A 15,939-nucleotide genomic window follows, 5' to 3' on the forward strand; every position below is an offset into this window, starting at 1 on the left:
TGCCCCCAATTATTTTTTTATAGTGTTCCTGGGCTGGGCTGCCAGCAGCGCGCTGACACGTGTGGCTCAGACTCCCTCTCCCAGCGCAGTGGCCGCTCCACTTCTCCTGCCTCCCAGGCTTGCGGCGCCAATCAGCTGTTGGCGCTGCAAGCCTAGGAGGGGAGGAGAATTAGAGCGGGGGCAGCGTGCTCAGGGAGGAGGTGGAGCAGAGGTGAGCTGGGGTGGGGAGCTGCTACACGGGGGGGCGCCTCAGGGCAGAGGTGGGATGCTGCTGCGGGGGGGGAGGGTGCCTCAGGGCGGGGAGGCAGGGATCTGCCGCAGGGCTTGGGGGGGGGGGGGGGGTAAGGTGGAAGTTTTGCCTAGGGCATGAAACTTCCTTGCACCGGCCCTGTTCTTCAGAATTAAAAGGCTTTGGTAAATAGTGTAGCACTGAAATCTGTATGACTTTGTCTCTTCAGTTTCTGTAATGCTGATGCTTTAGAGTTGAGCAGAAAACTTCTGCAGGGTCTACATCAGTGGTGGGCAACCTGTGGCCCACGGGCCGCACACAGCCTGTCAGGGTAATCTGCTGGCGTGCCACCAGCCAGTTTGTTTACATTTGCACTGCCGCCTGCAGCTCCCAGTGGCTGCGGTTTGCCATTCCCGGCCAATGGGAGCTGTGGGAAGCAGTGCGGGCCACAGGGACATGTTGGCTGCCGCTTCCCGCAGCTCCTATTGGCCGGGAATGGTGAACTGCGACCACTGGGAACTGCAGGTGGCCGTGCAAATGTAAACAAACTGTCTGGCTGCCCATCAGCCGCAGTTGGGCCGCAGGTTGCCCCCCACTGGTCTATATGCTTCTGTGCTGACTGCTGTGCACAGCAATTATTGACAATCCAGATCTGCAGATTATACAGTAAGTCTACATAAAGCAGTGGTTCTCAATGTATTTTGCAGCCCACAATTTGGTACCTGGGCTGCAGGTTTAGAACCAGAGTGCCCCCCAGCCCCAACCTCCCCACAGACCCCTATGCCCAGCGCCTTCTCCATAGAGTGGGACCAGGAGCAGACCCTGCTGCGGAGCTGGGCAGCAGGGCAGCCCCAGACCCCACCATGCAGCAAGGCAGAGCAGCTCTGGCTGCCCCGGACCCTGCTGCTGGGGCAGGGCAGCTCGGCAACCCGACTCTGCCGTCTGGGGCAGGGCACCTCAGCAGCCCTGGACCCCCCCACGTGGGGCAGGGCAGGGCAGCCCCGGACTCCACTGTGCAGGGCAGGACAGCCCCAGACCTCACTGCACAGGCAGAGCAGCTCCAGACCCCACTGCACGGGGCAGGGCAACCCTGGTGGCCCCAGACCCTGCTGCACCAGGTAGTAGGGCAGCTTGGCCCCTGGGCCCCGCCGGGATGGGCGGCAGGGCAGCCGGGACCCCAGACCCTGCCGTGCCGGTGTAGCAGCCTGGTAGCCCAGACCCCACCATATGGGCCCTTGTGCCTTTAGCACACAGCTGGGCTTCATCTGTGTGCTAATTGGGCCGCATGCGGCCTGTGGGTTGAGAACCACTGACATAAAGAGTCTTAGTGCAGAAAACGCCATGGGGAGTCAAGAGAGGGCCTAAGACACTCAGGCCTTGTCTACACTACACAGTTTTGTTGGCAAAGGTAGCGTTTGTTGACAAAACAGAGGTGTACACACTAGAAAACTACTTTTGGTGACAAAACTCTCCTCTTTTGCTGACAAAATAAAAAACACCTTGATGAGTCACATAGAGCTTTTTGCAGCAAAGTTAGAGCAACAAAGTGTCAGTGTAGACACTGCATTTGTTACGTCACGTAACTGGCCTCCAGGAGGTATCCCACATTGACTGCTCTGCTCACTGTTTTGAACTCAGCTGCCCTGCATCCAGCTATACAGGTATGTGCCCCCCGCCCCTTTCAAAGCCTCTCAAAGTTTGGAAACTGCTCAGCATGGAGAGCTCACATAGCTCCTGCCAGCTGAGCATGCCGGTTCCAGCAGCAAACACATTCCTGCCTGGACTACAGGGGAGGGGATGGATCTTCTTGGGCTGTGGGGAGAGGAGACCCTGGGAGACCTCTGAGGGAATCACAGACTCATTAATGTGGAATCCTGCTCTCCCACAGCAGAAGCAGGAAGGCAGGGCAGGCTACTGCTGGAGGAGGAGGGCAAGAGACTCATGCTCTGCTATGCAAAGCCAGGGAGGGAGGCAGGGGCCGATGTGTGTGTGTGGGGGGGGTGCCCCTCCCCCTTCCTCAGGACTGGTTGCATTAGGGTGACCAGATGTCCCGATTTTATAGGGACAGTCCCGATTTTTGGGTCTTTCACTTATATAAGCTCTTATTACCCCACACCCCGTCCCGATTTTTCACACTTGCTGTCTGGTCACCCTAGGTTTCATCCAGCTTCTGTGTGAACTTAAAAAGACGGCATGCCTGATGTACTCACTCTCCGCCAACACACACACTTCCCCCTCCCCCACTTCAGTTGAAAAGCAGCTGGCAATCTAATAGGATGCCCATGGAATGATGGGATTGAGAAACCTGCATCATGTGATGCTGTACCTGCCCCATGAGGCACTGCAAACCCTTCCCAAAGCATCCTGTGGCCAGTTGCACAGTGGGATAGCTACCCACGCTGCTCTCTGTGTCACTGCAAGAGCTGCTATTGTGGCTGAGCTCTGCCAACACAAAGAACATAGTGTGGATATGCAACAGCGGTTTAATTAAAGTGGTGGCTGTGTGTCGGCATACATTGCGTTGACAAAACTCTGTAGTACAGACCAGGCCTCAGTGAAGTAGCCTGTACTTTGCAGGTTGCCCTCAGAGGAAAAGAGGTTGGGGGTTTTCAAGGGAAACAGGTGTGGGCTTTCAAAACCATGGACCCCATTGATCTGTGGGGGAACTCTGCCTCTAGCCCCACAGAATTCAAAGCACTTGTGTTGCTCCTCAGCTCCCCCATGCTACTCCCTTGCAGAAAGACTTCTTCAGAATCTATACCATTATTGGCTGCTTTCCCCCCCTCCATGGCTGAGTAGTAGCAGTTGGAGAAAAGCTGCTGGTTTAATTAGGGTCAGCATCATTGCTTTGAGGATAGCTAAGGAATTTGGAAGGGAGCGTATTGCAAAGTATATTAGGGGATGGGTTTACTTCCTTTCCCTCCCTAAACTCTGATATCAAACATATTCAAGTATCAGAGGGGTAGCCGTGTTAGTCTGAATCTGTAAAAAGCAACAGAGGGTCCTGTGGCACCTTTGAGACTAACAGAAGTATTGGGAGCATAAGCTTTCGTGGGTAAGAACCTCACTTCTTCAGATGCAAGTAATGGAAATCTCTAGAGGCAGGTATATATCAGTGTGGAGATAACGAGGTTAGTTCAATCAGGGAGGGTGAGGTGCTCTGCTAGCAGTTGAGGTGTGAACACCAAGGGAGGAGAAACTGTTTCTGTAGTTGGATAGCCATTCACAGTCTTTGTTTAATCCTGATCTGATGGTGTCAAATTTGCAAATGAACTGGAGCTCAGCAGTTTCTCTTTGGAGTCTGGTCCTGAAGTTTTTTTGCTGTAAGATGGCAACCTTTACATCTGCTATTGTGTGGCCAGGGAGGTTGAAGTGTTCTCCTACAGGTTTTTGTATATTGCCATTCCTGATGTCTGACTTGTGTCCATTTATCCTCTTGCGTAGTGACTGTCCAGTTTGGCCAATGTACATAGCAGAGGGGCATTGCTGGCATATGATGGCATATATAACATTAGTGGACGTGCAGGTGAATGAGCCGGTGATGTTGTAGCTGATCTGGTTAGGTCCAGTGATGGTGTTGCTGGTGTAGATATGTGGGCAGAGTTGGCATCGAGGTTTGTTGCATGGGTTGGTTCCTGAGTTAGAGTTGTTATGGTGCGGTGCGTGGTTGCTGGTGAGAATATGCTTAAGGTTGGCAGGTTGTCTGTGGGCGAGGACTGGCCTGCCTCCCAAGGTCTGTGAAAGTGAGGGATCATTGTCCAGGATGGGTTGTAGATCAGTGATCTACAACCCATCCTGGACAATGATCCCTCACTTTCACAGACCTTGGGAGGCAGGCCAGTCCTCGCCCACAGACAACCTGCCAACCTTAAGCATATTCTCACCAGCAACCACGCACCGCACCATAACAACTCTAACTCAGGAACCAACCCATGCAACAAACCTCGATGCCAACTCTGCCCACATATCTACACCAGCAACACCATCACTGGACCTAACCAGATCAGCTACAACATCACCGGCTCATTCACCTGCACGTCCACTAATGTTATATATGCCATCATATGCCAGCAATGCCCCTCTGCTATGTACATTGGCCAAACTGGACAGTCACTACGCAAGAGGATAAATGGACACAAGTCAGACATCAGGAATGGCAATATACAAAAACCTGTAGGAGAACACTTCAACCTCCCTGGCCACACAATAGCAGATGTAAAGGTTGCCATCTTACAGCAAAAAAACTTCAGGACCAGACTCCAAAGAGAAACTGCTGAGCTCCAGTTCATTTGCAAATTTGACACCATCAGATCAGGATTAAACAAAGACTGTGAATGGCTATCCAACTACAGAAACAGTTTCTCCTCCCTTGGTGTTCACACCTCAACTGCTAGCAGAGCACCTCACCCTCCCTGATTGAACTAACCTCGTTATCTCCACACTGATATATACCTGCCTCTAGAGATTTCCATTACTTGCATCTGAAGAAGTGAGGTTCTTACCCACGAAAGCTTATGCTCCCAATACTTCTGTTAAACATATTCAATTTACCTTTCAATGCAATTACTAATTGCTTTATTATACTCCTGCATATAGATCTGCTGATTGTAGGCTCCTTCGGACAGGGACTATATTTTTGTTATGTGTTTATACAATATCTAGCACAATGAGCCTGGGGCTTCTAGGTGCTACTATAATACAAATAAAATATACAGTATTGTAAGAAATCTGTTGCCACCTCTGCTGCTCCATTTGTCATTATGTTGCAAACCGTAGCCACTCAGAACTTCACAGAAATGGGTATAGATCCTACGCTTCCAGAGCACACATTCCCATCAGTTGAGTCAACAGCAAGATTTTTGGGGAGAAAAACAAATATATAGGACAGACCATGAAATGAGAGCAGGATTAGAATGGGAAAGGAACTAAGGGAAGAAAAGCTGCTTGCTTTTGCCATTTGACATTGGGGCCACAAAAAAACCCCAGGGGTGACTATAAAGACGGAATTGGCTTGAATATTATAACTATGCCATATGAGAAAGGGATATCTGCTTTATGAGCTGTGCAAAATCTTTCATCAAAACTCGGTTGTGAAACTAGAATTTGTTAATTGTTTTTACCAATTTAATTGAGCTTGGATTTCTCACAAACAGTTCAGAGCAATTATTGAGTCAGTGATTCAATGTTTGGAATTCATATGTACCAACGTCATATAGTCTTGTTTCTGTTCTGTGATTGGAAGGCCTATACCTTATAATAAACATCTGCCTCAAACATTATTTATTCATTCATTAAACTAATCTGGACTGTGAACCTGAAATTCACTTTGTGAAAAACATTAGTATAAAAAAGTTTGGTTGCTAGGGAATAACAAATAATAAAGAGGGGATGGAATCAAAATCACTGTGACCTGTTTGCACTAAGTTTTTAGTTTTGCTTTACCCTCTTCATTCAGACGTATCCATGAGATATGTGGTGCATGGACTATAGTGAATCTAACCATAATCTATATGATTAATAGATCAGCATACTCTTTAATGGATATAGAAAATGCATGAAAATATGTGTGGTGCTTTAGATATTCCAGCAATCTGACTTCTGAAGGGTTTTTTAGGATTCAGAAATGGGAACTTGTGTTTCTGGATTTTTTTTGTTTTTGTTTTGCATTTTTAACAAGTGCTAATTTTACATATTTCTAAAGCTTCTTTTCTGCACATCCTGGTTCATATGTAAGTATATTCTGTTGTATGGTATATAACTTCATGATCACATTTAATATTCTGATAGTTTTATTAACAAGTATAATACATATTGTATACTGTATATAGTATGAGGACTGTACAGTACAAATTTATGTTCACAGTTTGACATGACAAAATGTCATTACTGAATTCCCATTGGACTACCAAAGTAGAAACAGTGAAAGTACATTAAACATTCACATCTTTAGTAAGAAAGATTACCAAAATGTTTCAGTATTTGCAAGTTATAGTAATGCATGCTAGAAACCTTTAATTACCCACTTAGTCTTATTAGCTTATAAAATATATTACATTTTATTAAAAAATTTCTGTATAGTTTATACAAGTATTAAAGTAAATGTAATATCCCTGCTATATTTGCAGGTAATGTTTTAAGAAATGCTAAGCAGAAAGATTATTTTGACCCTCTAACATTTAAGGTACATAAATAGCAGAAAAGTGCTAATATCTGTAAAACAATGAAAATTTTTGTAACCCTCTTAATACATGTAAAATGTTTTTTGTTTTAAGAAAGGATTTGCATTCATTTACAGTTTGCTAACCTTGACAGAGACAAAACACAGACAACATATTCAGACAAGTTTGTGGCATTAGACAGATCACTACAGAACTACAGTGTATATTTAAATAAAACCACATTACCTGTCATACCTGTTTAACTCCGAAGGATTGTCTCGGAAATATGTAATCCATTATAATGTCGAATGGTACATACAGGTACAATATTAGTATAATGGTATTCCAAGTTACATACTATACTATACAGTGCAATATTGCTAGTGCACAGGTTTTTCTTTTAAATACACAAAGCAAATCCCGCAGCAGAGTTGTGTGCGTGTCTTTAGACCCAGACAAGAGGAGGAGTGAGCTCTTTAGATTGGAGCTGATGCTTGTTTAGTATTTCCTTAGTTAATATTTTTTTTTGATGCACTCCCCAAACCAAAGTTAGAGTTAATGCCCCATTTAAAATGCAGATTCACATTTTAAACTAAAAAGATAAAATTTATTTTGTAATTGCTTTTCTGACTTCCCAGAAGATATGACACCACATATATAAAGTGAAAAATCCTATTACAAAGCATTTACATGAAACTATCTTATTTGGTTACAAATAATTAAGATTCTATTTAATGTTTAAATTTAAACCTGCTGTCAGTGTCCTATGTCATAAAGCATATGGCCAAGGGCATTTTATAATTATATTGCATCTTAACAGTATTTCTCCCTACAACTCATTATAAATATCTTTAAACAGAGGCAAACAGGTTAACAGCTGATTTAATAGCCTACATCTCAGGGATTTAATGCTCTGCTGGAGTAACTTCAGTGGAGTTATGCCAGAAGAGCATGTAGCCCCAGATTATAGTGAGCAAAAGATGCAAACACTTAACAAAACTGTTTTATGAAAGACCAAAAAAAAAAAAAAAATTAGCAGCATGGGAAATTTAATGTCACAAAAATACCAAATTTGATGCGATACATTAGTTAAAAATAGAAATGGAATTAGAACGTCTGACACCTGCTTTTCTTTATAGGATCCTATCTGCTTGTTTCCAGGTTATAATTGTTTTCATCCACAGCATGCCAAACATCTATCCTCCTGTGATATATTTCAAAGTTCAAATTCAGGAATTGATCCTGTGCAGCTCATTGTGTGGAGCCCCTATTAAAGTCAATGAGTTCTTCATGTATGGAATAGCTAGCTGTAAATAACTAGAGCTTAATTTTGATATCAATTTTGATTCTGTGATGTTACTGGAATTTAAAAAAAAAAATTGGTGCTAGTCTATGCTAGTTCTCTTTCCAGGAAGTTTTTTCATGTTAGTGACAGAGCCATGTATCTATCAACAGAAGGCTGAGAAAATTTACCTGGTAATTACATTTCTATCCAGTTACACAACTATAAATCTGGCATAGTTTCAACTGATTCCAGGGAAGTTACTCCAGACATACAGTGGTGTAGGAGAGCAGAATGTGGCTCAGATCCCTTACACAAAACTTCCAAGTGCTGGGAGACATGGTATGAAAATTCTCATTCCTCACTGTATGTTTTGACTGTGTAACACCACAGTATTGCAAAAGGGTAAGAAATTCTTTAGACCAGGGGCTCTCAACTTCTTTCTGAGGCCCCACCAACACGCTATGGGGCTCTCAACTTCTTTCTGAGGCCCCACCAACACGCTATAAAAACTCCACAGCCCACCTGTGGCGCACCTGGTTTTCTGCATATAAAAGCCAGGGCCTGCGTTAGGGGGTAGCAAGCAAGGCAATTGCCTGGGACCCCCGTGAAGCTGGCTTTGGCTTCAGCCCCGGGTGGTGGGGATTAAGGTGTCGGGCTTCAGCCCCATGCAGTGGGGCTTCAGCTTTCTGACCTGGGCCCCAGCGAGTCTAATGCCCTGCTTGGGGGAACCCCTGAAATCTGCAGATGGACCCCCAGGGGGCCCCAGGCCCCTGATTGAGAACCGCTGCCTTAGATAAATGGATACCCAGTTCCATACGTTAGTATATGAATGTTAATTTTAGAGCAGGGAAAATACTTCATATTTTATGTCAGAAGCACCCTTTGCACTTTTCTGTACAATAAGTGAAAATATCCCCAATTACTCTGACACTTGGCATTAAAGTTCAGACAGCTGTAAGGTATAAATTTATTCTTTACCCTCCCAAATGTCTATACATTGGCCTATATTTATACTACTAGAGACGCTCCCCTTCCTGCCAGTTTTGCTAACAGAGGGGAGCAGCTGTGGATGTCAGGTAGATGTAACCACACTGCCAAGAGAGTAAACTGGCACAGCAACTCTTGGATATGCAGGATTTTCCAGGTGTCCAGTGTTTAAGGTCATGAACACTTCCTGCGTCACAGGCTCTCAAATTCCTTCCCATAGAGGGCAGCATGCAGATATTTTCCTTTCCAGTGGGTTTTTCCATGAGGTGAAAATTTGACTATGACATTTTCATATTGCAGGAACTATACCTGATTGCATAATGAACTGAACAAAAAACATTGTGGGACATAACAGTCTAGACAAATACATCTTGTTTCCTTGTGGTGTCACAAAAGCAGCCAACTAATAAATGCAGGAACCTCCCTTTTAATGCAGTTAACACCTCCAAAGTTCTGGAACAGATTTAGCACCAAACTTTAGGTTGTTTTACTTGGGTATTTATTTTATTTTGTTAACTGAAACTGGGAGTTGAACCTTTCTGACTCAATTTGTTAATACAACAAGCACATCCATGGGATCTCTTGGTCCACCTAGCATCAAGAAATCAACAGAGCCACAAATCAAATCACAGAGTCATTAAATGGCTTATCAAGCCTACTCTCTTCATTTGAGACATTTACACAACTCAATTTCTCACAGGAAGTGCTTCCTATTGGATGCCATTTAGCCTTTTGCCATCAAAAAAATCTTGTGAACTAAAATTTAAATACTGTAGTGTATCAAATTGGCACTTGCTTCCACCAATGGTACAGTTTTGAGCATTTTGATATGACAATTGCTGCTTTTGAGGTATGATGAAGTTTTTAAAGAACAGGAAACACAGGGGAGTGATTATCAAGGGATACATCTTTACCCCTGAAATGAGGTATGGTAGGTCTCTGTGAAAATAATTTCATGTCATGGCATAGGAGTACCGTGTGTTCCACCTATACGGCTGCACACAAAACAGAGATAGTGTCACACAGGAATCACACACTTAAGGAATCTACCGAGGCATCATGCAATAAACATAAGCTCATGTACTACAGTATAATACAAAAGATAGGTGATGTTGGTTTAGAGGCACAATCATGTGTATACACCAATTTCTGCTGATGATTCTTCAAATATTATTATTCATTTAGTCCAAATCAGCTATCATTTAATCTTTCATGATGTAAAGAGAGTACTTTGCTTAGTTAGTTATTACAGTGTCATTCACTGTCTTGGCAGAGGGGATTTCTACAGTGAGAAGGTGTCTTTCTAAAAGTGTTGCTTTAAACTTGCTGCTGTAACCAGCAATGTTGGAAAGTCCATTCATTGCACTGTTGAGCATAAAAGGAGAGTGTATCCTTTGCAGGGCTCGTAAATAAAGTCTCTGGCAAGGACTGGATATTCAATAACATTTACTCGTTGATCAATTTATGCTGGCTGATTATATGGCAAAACCAACAAAGTTGCTAGTTTACAAATTCCCTTATTCACAAAGGAATACATTACACATACTGTCTGCAGGAAGGGTTTGCTTAGCATCCCTAGAAAAAAAAATGTTCACATTCTTTAGGTCTGACCCGTGGCAAGGACATAGCAAGGTTAGATAACATCTATTACTGACCATATGGAAGCTTTTAATTGTGTAAGCGCAGAGATTCAGACCAGCTGAATCCAAATTAAAATGCACATACAAAAAGAAAGTGTGATGGGCAGCTGAGGGACAAGAGACATTCAGACTAGCATATGGCGTTTCCTGTGGAGAGCAAGATGGTCCGAGCGTGAGAAACTACGGTCACAGTCCGGGCACTGGAAGGGTTTGATTCCGGTATGTTTACGGAAATGTCGTGTTAGTTCATCAGAACGAGCAAACTTCCACGTGCATCCCTCCCAGGTGCACTTGTATGGCTTTTCACCTGGGAAAGGGAACAGAGAACGAGGGATTTAAAGTGGGAAAAAAGGATGGGGCTTCTCCAGGGTGTTTCTGAATGTTAACACACAAATATGTGAACTGCTTTATACCATATGATTCATCCTCTCTCTCCCATTCAGACTCCAACTAATTCTTTTCCACTCATCCAAACTGATCTACCTAGCTAGCATAGTTTGTGAAGTTCTTGGTTTGCTTATGCATTTTTAAATGTGCATGAAGTGACTAGGTCAAGAAGGTTTTTGTGTTATATTTTGTTTGTATTACTCTGTCAACCCATCCCTCCCTTTCTTATCCTTGCCATTGGTTTGTTACATGTGCACTTGTTGTGTCTGGTCTTAATCTTCAGTCTCTGATCCTGCAAAGACTTAGATTTCAATAAAGTTAAGCACAAGCTTATGATACTATTCATGTGCTTAAAGCAAAGCTTGAGTTTAAGCATTGCAGGATTGAGTCCTTATGTTGTAAGTTCTTTGGGGTGATGATTGTCTCTTACTACACGTTTGTACAGCATCTAACACCACAGGGTCTCAATCTGGTCGCAGTCTCTACAAGTTACTGTAATGTAAATAATGATGTTGTCATAAAAGGTACATTTAAAGGTGGATCTGCTTAACTAATTTCCTTTCTATGAGCCTGATTCTCAGTTACACTAAGCTCCAGTATGTTGCTGGGGTGTAAACGGCCATAGTGTAAATGGGAATCAGGCCCTGTATCTTCTCTGAACGTGTCTTATTGTCACAAACTTCCAGTGTATGTCCAAACGTGTCCGGGCATACCTGGAACATGGTGATTAAGAATAGGTATGGGGACATCTTTATTTGAAAGGAGGTCTTAGAAAAGAGCATTCAGAAGGAATCTGACCAGTCTAAGAGTGGCTGGATGCAATGCCCAAATCTTAAGATGCTTTACATTTGGCGCCCAGTTGAGGCCTGTGTAAATGAGTGCTACTCCTATGGAAGTCTCAAAGCCAAATGTAGCAGTGATGCAGGTTGTGAGGTAGTGCAACTTGCATTGATTTGCATTCGGTGAGTATGCAAATGAGTACCTTACATGCCATGTGGGCAGAAGTGGATCTAGTGGAGAAAAAAGCAACTAACACGAGCATATAAGAGATCCTAGGAGGAGCCTGCTTTGACTTACAACTTCCTGTTAGCTGCTTTTCCTGCTCCATCCCCCTTCTACTCCATGGGCTGTAAGGGCATATCTATGCTTGGAGTGAGGGGTGTTATTCCCAGCTCAAGGAAACATACCCTAGTTCCGACTTACCTAGAGTGCTAAAAATAGATTGTTGCCAGAGCAGCACAGCGGGTAGGATGGGATGCCTAGAGTATGTACCCATCTGAGACCACGGGCATGGGTGGCTAGCCCATCCCACTGCTCATGTCGTTGTGGCTGCACTCTGTTTGCAGTGTGCTAGTTCAATCAGACCTAGTGTGAGTATTTCTCCTTGAGCTTTCACACCCCTAGCTCCAATTGTAGACATACCCTATGTTACACACATTTTAACATAAGAATATAAGAACGGCCATACTGGGTCAGACCAAAGGTTCATCTAGCCTAGTATCCTGTCTTCCAACAGTGGTCAATGCCAGGTGCCCCAGAGGGAATGAACAGGTAATCATCAAGTGATCCATTCCCTGTCACTCATTTTGCAAACCCAAATGAATGTCAAACCTGTCTAACCTGCATGACTTCACCATTTATACCTGACATGTAACCTACCATTACCACTGAATTTTAATCTTGGGTTTCTGTAGCCAACCCGGACTAAAGGGAAGATTTTATCACTACATGATGGGACTTCCTAGGTCATGTGACTAGGACTCAGTGAGTTGGCAGAAGGAGATACATTTAGATTGCTTTACCCGTTCTTTCTTTAGAATGTTGTCTTGGTGGTCTTTACTTTAAACAGAACAATTCGGATAAATTTATGCTAGCCCATATATTTCCTTTTGTTTGAAAAAGCCTGAAGCACCTGTTATATATCTAGAGCTGGTCTTCTGCACAAACTAGAAGTCTGGCCTTGACTGATCCAGACCAATATGGATGAAAGGAAAGTGTACTAAGACTCATACCTGTATGCGTTCTTCTGTGTGCTTTTAGGTGGGAGCTTTTAGTATAGACCTTGTTGCAACCTTCGTAATCACACCTGTGTATTCTGCGTTTCCTTTGTGTGTCTGGAGATTCCACAGGTAAAGGTCTCTTTCCCGGCTGAACTATAACTGAAGGGTGATTCCTATGAAGTGAAGTTATAGGTTATGACTGATGAAAAGTATTTGACAAAGTAAACCTCATTGCAATGATCCACAATAGAGCCCCTTTATTCACTCCACTCTGTCTCTTGGCAATGTGAACTACATTACGTGCATGTAAAAGAATTTAAGAAGACTTAGCAAATTTTGTAGATTTTAGCAGTAATATTTTGATTCTTTCCTCTTTTGAGTTTATTCACTTTGTGGCATGAGCAAAACCAAAGATATTCTTCTCAGCATGCTTGGATTTTAATTTATTTTTATTTATAAAGGAATGAAAGTCAGACTCTTGTTTCTCAGGCAAGTACGCACAGGATTTCCAAACTCTCTCACTGAGTTTCCAGTTAACTTTCATTGCTTTTATTTACATTTTTTATTCTTCCTTAGAAGGCAGCTAATTTGTTTTTAATTTAAAACAGCTTTTCCATATTATTAAAGACATCATATCTTTAGTCTTAAAGCAGAACTCAGAGTCTTTATTGTTCCAGCCACTCCTTTAGAGAGTAATTAAGAATTTCCTGTTTGGTGCTGGCAGAAGGGTGCGGCCTCCCTTTACAACTGACGTCAATTCCTAAAAGTAGAGTTTAGACTGCATGTCACACCCACAGGATGTCTGAAATTGGCACGCCACCTTCATAAACATTATTTTTTCGCCTTTAACCCCACAGGTACTATTCAGGTAAGACATATATATTTTGCATGTACAATTTTTTATACATACATACATATATATATATATATATATGTGTGTGTATATGTGAATAAACACACCTTTCTAAAGATATTATCAGCTGCATATAAAAAAGACTGGGAACAGCCACGAACCTGCCTTCTATGCCAATGTTAGAGGAAGGAAAAGAGCAAAATATATTTTTTTAAACAGATAGGTCTTTTAAATCACACAGCTTCACTGGTCACATTTTCCAACTGATTAATGAATACATATTACACATTCTTAAATATTTTCTAGCTTTTAAGTGAAACTTAATGTGCCACTTCCCGCAGCTCACATTGGCCAGGAACAGTGAACCACGGCCATTGGGAGCTACGGGCGGCCGTGTCTGCGGACAGTCAATGTAAACAAACTGCCTTGCAGCCCGCCAGTGGATTACCCTGATGAGCCGCATGCGGCCCACAGGTTGCCCACCACTGCTCTGAGTCCTGTATATACTTGGTGACTTCTCTGTGAGCCTAAGGTGCCATGAGTAACTCAAAAAAGCATGCCCAGTGATGGAAAGATTTGTTGTTCAACATCATATTAAATGTATTTAAATTATTATGATGGGGTCACCAGATGATGCTGTTACACAGTCCTACATGTTCCTAGAATGTAAGCAAGTTTTTAGTCTTAGAAAAAATGTCTATTATTGTTAGTTTTGTTATGCAGTAGTCCTTTGACAGATGTTGTGGCAGAAAGAAGAAAGTAAATTCTCTGCTTTATTCTCTGGATTTGGAGGCAATTCTTGAGACACCAGCTTATTGAGAAGCAGGCATTGGTGTACAAGCTGACACTGGTGAAAGAGGAGGTTGCCTGCATGCAGTTTGTGATGGCCTTTGTTCCAGACTGGTATAGGTGTGTAAATAAAGCAAGTTACACTTAGGCTAGGTCTACACCACCCGCCTGAATCGGCGGGTAGAAATCGACCTCTCAGGGATCGATTTATCGCGTCCCATCGGGACGCGACAATCGATCCCCGAATCGATGCTCTTACTCCACCAGCGGAGGTGGGAGTAAGCGCCGTCGACAGAAAGCCGCAGAAGTCGATTTTGACGCCGTCCTCACAGCGGGGTAAGTCGGCTGCGATACGTCGAATTCAGCTACGCTATTCACGTAGCTGAATTTGCGTATCTTAAATCGACTCCCCCCTGTAGTGTAGATGTACCCTTAGAGTACATGCAAACTCTCTCTCTTATTCCTCTTCCACAGAATTCTGCAAGTGATTTCCAGAAGGGGACACTGGTTTAAGAAATGAGACAGTGGTGTCGGAAGAAGGGCCAACATTATTAAGTAACTGCTGAAATAAAAGATCATCTGTAATTCCACAAGGTCTTGTCTCTGCTTACACAAGCATATCTGAATTTATTTGAGCCTTGCACATGTGGGTGTTTTTCCTCAAACAACTAAGAATGTCTTCCAAAAATCATGTTATGACAGTTTATTTAAGCACTGCCTTGTCCCCACACCCACAGCCCACGTGATGATGGTAGCATGAGTCAAACTTTGTGTTTTCTTGTTTGTGTGAAATCAAAATTAAGGCTTCATATTACGTTTCAACCCTGTCTGTGTATGGCAATAGTCTGAAAACAATACATGAACTTTGACTTAAAGGGAGACCTCTGATATTTCTTTAATTCCCATACAAAAGACGTTGACGTGGGTTAAGATAGCTAGATTGTACAACCCACCAATGCTCATTGTAAGACGTCAATGGCTTTTATGTATTTTACATACAACACCCCCCCTTACAATATTCAAATAGCAAATTCAAGCACTCAAGAGTTAAAAAATGCCAGATTTATGGTTGCTTGTGCCACCTTCATTCAGTCCCCTTATATGTACATCCCATGCACTGAATAAGGCAAGGGTCCTGTGGAAAAATAGTATGTTATTATATAAATATAATAATGCATGTTCAGAAGGGGACCAAATTAAGGTTGCATGGGAAACTCAAAATCTGACTTTCCTAACTTTCAAGTGCTTGATTTTGCACCTAAAAGAATGTTAGTTTAATGCAATATTTTGTATATGATATCCTAGGTTTTTTTGAAAGGACAAAGTTAAAAACTATTCTGTACAAATGACCTCCCTATCATCCATCAATAGTAGGATCTGAACCATGAGCCTTCAGCACTACAGCAGGACTAAACACACTACATGGCAGTAGGAGAAGGCTGACATGCCAGAGTGGAGGAAGGGCTGCTGGTGCCCGATGCTTGGTCCAGAGGATGATCAAGGGGAGTCCAGCCCAGCTCATTCTCTCTGGTCCACCCTAGGCTACTAGATCCACAGGTTTATTGCTTGGCTCTCTCTCCCCCCTCCCCTGGGAGGTGGGGGACTCCTGTC

The 15,939-nt window shown here is 43.1% G+C and overlaps 1 protein-coding gene across 5 annotated transcripts in view; it reads right to left on the reverse strand.

Moving 5' to 3' along the window:
* Positions 1-6,000: 6,000 nt before the first annotated feature.
* KLF3 (KLF transcription factor 3) overlaps positions 6,001-15,939 on the reverse strand; it is a 35,515-nt gene continuing 25,576 nt past the window's right edge. For all 5 annotated transcript variants that reach the window (XM_065598156.1, XM_005286339.5, XM_005286341.5 and 2 more), the window contains 2 exons: positions 12,699-12,859; positions 6,001-10,606 (listed from right to left, as the gene is read on the reverse strand). In XM_065598156.1, the coding sequence (XP_065454228.1) occupies positions 10,425-10,606; positions 12,699-12,859 (343 nt within the window). In that variant the 3' untranslated portion in view covers positions 6,001-10,424. The remainder of the gene's footprint in view (positions 10,607-12,698; positions 12,860-15,939) is intronic.

Source organism: Chrysemys picta, chromosome 5 (genome assembly GCF_011386835.1).
Source record: "Chrysemys picta bellii isolate R12L10 chromosome 5, ASM1138683v2, whole genome shotgun sequence".
Classification (NCBI taxonomy): Eukaryota; Metazoa; Chordata; order Testudines; family Emydidae; genus Chrysemys; species Chrysemys picta.